General features: G+C 36.3%; 1 protein-coding gene across 1 annotated transcript; it reads right to left on the bottom strand.

Annotated features, from left to right (window-relative positions):
* Nucleotides 1-377: 377 nt before the first annotated feature.
* Nucleotides 378-3,675, bottom strand: LOC140975332 (ureide permease 1-like). The gene is made up of 8 exons (XM_073438992.1): nucleotides 3,383-3,675; nucleotides 2,664-2,965; nucleotides 2,295-2,433; nucleotides 2,037-2,208; nucleotides 1,842-1,885; nucleotides 1,660-1,727; nucleotides 1,155-1,529; nucleotides 378-850 (listed from the first exon to the last, which is right to left on the bottom strand). Exons 2-8 carry the CDS (start codon nucleotides 2,898-2,900, stop codon nucleotides 698-700), a joined length of 1,188 nt encoding a protein of 395 aa, XP_073295093.1. The 5' UTR covers nucleotides 2,901-2,965; nucleotides 3,383-3,675; the 3' UTR covers nucleotides 378-697.
* Between the last annotated feature and the right edge of the window lie 722 nt (nucleotides 3,676-4,397).

Raw genomic sequence — 4,397 nt, 5'->3', positions numbered from 1 at the left:
AGTTTAGGTAACATCATTTTTTCCTTATTATTTGCTAACACCAAAACAAAAAAATTTGTGTTCCAACAATAGTAATAATTAACTTTTGGTATGTTCGTGTTTTTCATAATTTCAAAAATACTTTTTAATCACTCTACTCCGTATTCCACATTTATATTTTCATCCTCCATTCTCTTCCATCATTTCAATTACAAAAATTAATAACTTTCATTTTAATTTTTTTTTTTATAAAAAAGAACATCAATATTCTCCTTTTATTCTCATGTGTTATGATCCGCTAGTTATTATTATTTTACATTTGTACGGTACGCCAAATAGTGCCTGGTACACATGTTCAAGAAATATACCATTTTTTAAAAAATAAAAAAACAATAGAAGAATAGAGAACATTGGGACTATTGCAATTATGCTACATACAATTTGAATGTTACGTTCATAATCACCATTTATCAATTGAAGAGTGGCTCAACATCTCCACCATATTTACACACACATTTTTTGAAGTTAGTCAATCCTCCATGGGAGTAATGCTCCCTATAACCCAACATCACTACATCATGTGATGAATCCATCATATTTTAATGGAAGTTGACATCATGTTAGAAAATCCAATGACTAAAATTTCGCAACATCGGAAAACACTTCCAAGTGTAGCATAATTTTTTTTTCGATTTTTGGTCTTTGCAACGAACACTGTTTACTTACGGTGACCGGATGATGCCATGAGCACGCCAACAGCCACAATAAACATAGACAACATGCCAACAAGAAGCGTATATGTTCTTCTCGACGATCTTCGATACTCTCCAAACAAGACGACGCCCCAAAAGGTGCTCACCAGTGGCAATGCCTAGAGTTAACAAATGATCGAATCAAATGAATTTGGCTGGCTAGCTTATGGAGCCAACTTGAATGGTAATCTATCAGTATTTTTGAAAATATTTTGATCCAAAATTATTTTCTGCATTAGCTCGTGGGATCTAATATATCAATTAGGATTTTATAGATGTATTGAAAATCAAAAGGGCTGCCAAGATCAAGCCACATTTCGAGTTTTGTTTAATGGAGTTCAATATTAAGATTGAACTTAATTTGAAATCTCTAATTCAATCCGAAGGCGAATCCAGAAATAGTTCAAGAACGATGAAAATGACCTGAACAGCATCTGCTGCGGCGTATCCAGCAGCTTGACCTCCCATGAACTGAAGGCCGTTCCCAAAACCACACAAAAGTCCAGCCAAAAGGGCCCAACCTCTACCATTCCAGTCAAATAAATATGCCTTTAACGACGATTTCGGAAGATTCAACAAGGGGAAATACAAGAAACCGATGTTTAAAATGAGAGCTAGCACAAAGCATGATACTGAGAAGTAGAAAAATGCAGTGTACACACTCAAGTGTGGAACACCAGGTTTCAATGTATGCCACTGGTCATTAGTTGCCAGGTTGAATGCTGGAGAAAAAAGAGAGAAGCAAAATCCGGCAAAGAAAGTTATGGCCAAGCCGATGAACGTCCCTTTACCAAGTACCTGCTTGAGAAAAATGAAAACTACCTGTTCAAATAACTGATCGTTGGGGTATTCTTAGTGAAAGTCTAGTCTAGAGTAAAGAGTATATCTTGAAAGAAGATAAGGCAAGCTGTAGAAGAGGTTAGACAACCTTGATTGCCCTCTTGTTCTCGAGCTCTACAAGAAAATCCGCAGTTCCAAATTTCGCCTTCTCCAAGTCTGAAAGAGAATGTATGTTCGGAACCCAAACAAGAACAAGAGACGTATAAAAACTTCTGGTTTCCTATAATTGACAGTGAAAATTGAATAGTGTGTGTTGCCACATATCCTTACCCTTGTTTGAATGCAAGTCCTTGGATGTGGATGCATCCTTTCTTCTGCTTACATTTAGTTCAAAACTGACATCAGTGTATCGAATTGTACACTCGAGAAGACTTCTTTTGTGTTTCTTAATCAAGAAAATGCGATGTAAATCTAAAACCATGTGTCGTGAATAAAGCTATAATCATGCGAAAAAAGCAAACATACGAGGTCCCTTTTGAATCATTTGTGAAGCTACCAAGCTTTTCCTTATTATCTGCAGAATTGGATGAATGAACGGCAGATCCAAGACAAACGGCTATCAAAAAGCATCCCACACCAGGGAAAAGAATCTCTGCTCTGTTGATTTTGTCATCTAAGAAGTAATTCAACGTTGTGCCTGTCTCATCCAAATAAACAACACCGAATGAATCAACATAAGGAAAAATCCTGACAAAGAATTTGGATACTAGACTATCAGAATACCTATGACAACAGTTACGCTTGAAGTGATAACCTCGGTAACCGACAAACCAACAAATGCCCAAGCATATTGAGTCGACAGGTTCCCAAGGCTCAGAACGATCCCACCAGCCATCGCGAACAATACACTAGGCCAATTATCCTGCATTAATCATTAGAAAACATTGACCGAATCCCAAAAATCCTTTATCCATTCAACTAACTCAAAATAAGCAGAGAATTTCAAGAATTCTTAATGCAAGTACATTTGGGATCTTAACTATCAAACATATCAAAAGGTGAAACAAAAAATACAATTCCCACTCCGATATAACAATATTTCACCAAATATATATCAAGGTTGACAAAACTACGGAGAAGGTGTCGTGTCACCTGAGATAACTGATCCAAAAAATTGGGCTTCTCAGTCGTGCCCTTTCCAATTTCACCAAATGTAAAAGCAATTACAACAGCAGCCAATAGGTTCGTGATTGTGTAATCAAGGTAAGTATGCTGTGGAAGACGGCCACGCCTCTCGAGTAGAGTCAAGATAGCAGGCCATGTGCCCAAGAACAACAAGGCAAAAAGCATGCATGCTATGGCTCCTTCTTTACTCTCCACCAAATACATATCTTCAATCCACCAAATGCACTCTTTTTCAGATGGAAGTTTCCAATGACAAATTCAATAAAACTCTACAACAAAAGACAAGATAACTCAGTCGAACATAATAATGCATAAAAATTAGAAAAGGGTACCGGTTATCTCAAGCACAACACATCCATCCATAGAACAATCAACAAGAACTGAATCAATATAGCAAAAGTCTAGAGCCGATACACCAGTGCCGTACAGCAACCGGGAATGGCCCACCCAAATAAGCGATCATGACAAAAGTCAACAAATCAAATCTCATCACCATAACAGAATTCCACTAGTCACATAGTGCAGACCATGATTGGAAGAACTACGTAGAACTAGCATATCAGGTTAAGAATCTTTAGTCTATAGAGTTTCCTCTAACAAAAACTTGGAACACCAATAATCATAAAAGAGAATCCATGTAATCCAAAAACCCCACGAAAGTATGTCCAATAAGATTCAACGCTCACCACTGAGAAGATGATCCCAAGCGCAGATACCTCACTTCACCTTTATATCCAAATATCCTTTCCACTACGATTCCACTTCAGATTTGGAAATGAAATGGTAAAGGAGCACAATGAATTCAACAACAAAATGTAATCTTTTTCAAGAAAAAGATCAAGAAAGGCGAAGTGGAAGTATCTTGCAATGCCCGAAGACCAACACCAAGAAAATAATTAGAGAGTCGTGTATTTCTGGTATTTAAAAAAGAGCGTGCTGAGCTGGGAATCTCTTGCGAACCATAAAAATCGACGGTTAAGATTCTTTTTCGCCGAAATTTTCTCTTGGACAATATGATATTTGTTTTCCCAGCAAAAGACCCGCGTGGGACGTTCACAGTCAAGTGAGTCGGGACAAAATCTAATATACAACTAAGTAGAAAGATTTACCCAATCAAATGGAAGTTGGTTCTTTCTTGGACTTTTTGTGTGTATATATATATATTCATATATATGACTTTTCAAGTATTTTGATACCTAATCTTTTCATTTTACGTGTACACAACTTTCATCTAAAGATATTACCCATTTTAAAATAAATATACATTAAATTAAGTTGGGCTTGTTATATAAAAATAATTAAATTCACTATATAAGTAATTAAGCCTCAAACGTTAAGTTCAAAGCCTATTTTTCGAGATCTTACTTATCTGGGCACTACCCTCACTTCATTTCAACGGGTAAGATCTTGTCACACATGCAATTTCAAAAAAAAAAGTGGGTCCTATATATGCATAGACAAATCTTGGCTATCCATCCTATCATGGGAGCAATGCCCACATGGGAAGGATGAAATAAACATTTTCTTCATTTTACAAAATTTATTAATAGATTTTTCGTTTCCATATTGAGGTAATTCTCATCTTGCTCTCAAGAAGTTTTTGGTTTTTCTAATTTGATATAGCGCTGACTTGAGTGGCAAAAAGTTTTCGTCGAGTATTCTCTGACGTCTTTAATTTTCGTTTGTGATGCATGTAACGAT

This window comes from Primulina huaijiensis, chromosome 4 (assembly GCF_012295235.1).
Source record: "Primulina huaijiensis isolate GDHJ02 chromosome 4, ASM1229523v2, whole genome shotgun sequence".
Classification (NCBI taxonomy): domain Eukaryota; kingdom Viridiplantae; phylum Streptophyta; class Magnoliopsida; order Lamiales; family Gesneriaceae; genus Primulina; species Primulina huaijiensis.
Note: the sequence above shows the minus strand (reverse complement) of the source record. Positions and strands in the feature narration are given on the sequence as shown.

What these genes read in the sequence shown, in the direction of transcription:
- LOC140975332 (XM_073438992.1), bottom strand. Translation starts at nt 2,900, where the DNA reads ATGTATTTGGTGGAGAGTAAAGAAGGAGCCATAGCATGCATGCTTTTT. An exon ending in AAGCGTAACTGTTGTCATAG is followed by an intron (nt 2,209 to 2,294) that starts GTATTCTGATAG and finishes TGGATGAGACAG; the next exon opens with GCACAACGTTGAATTACTTC. An exon ending in AGAACAAGAGGGCAATCAAG is followed by an intron (nt 1,530 to 1,659) that starts GTTGTCTAACCT and finishes TTTCTCAAGCAG; the next exon opens with GTACTTGGTAAAGGGACGTT.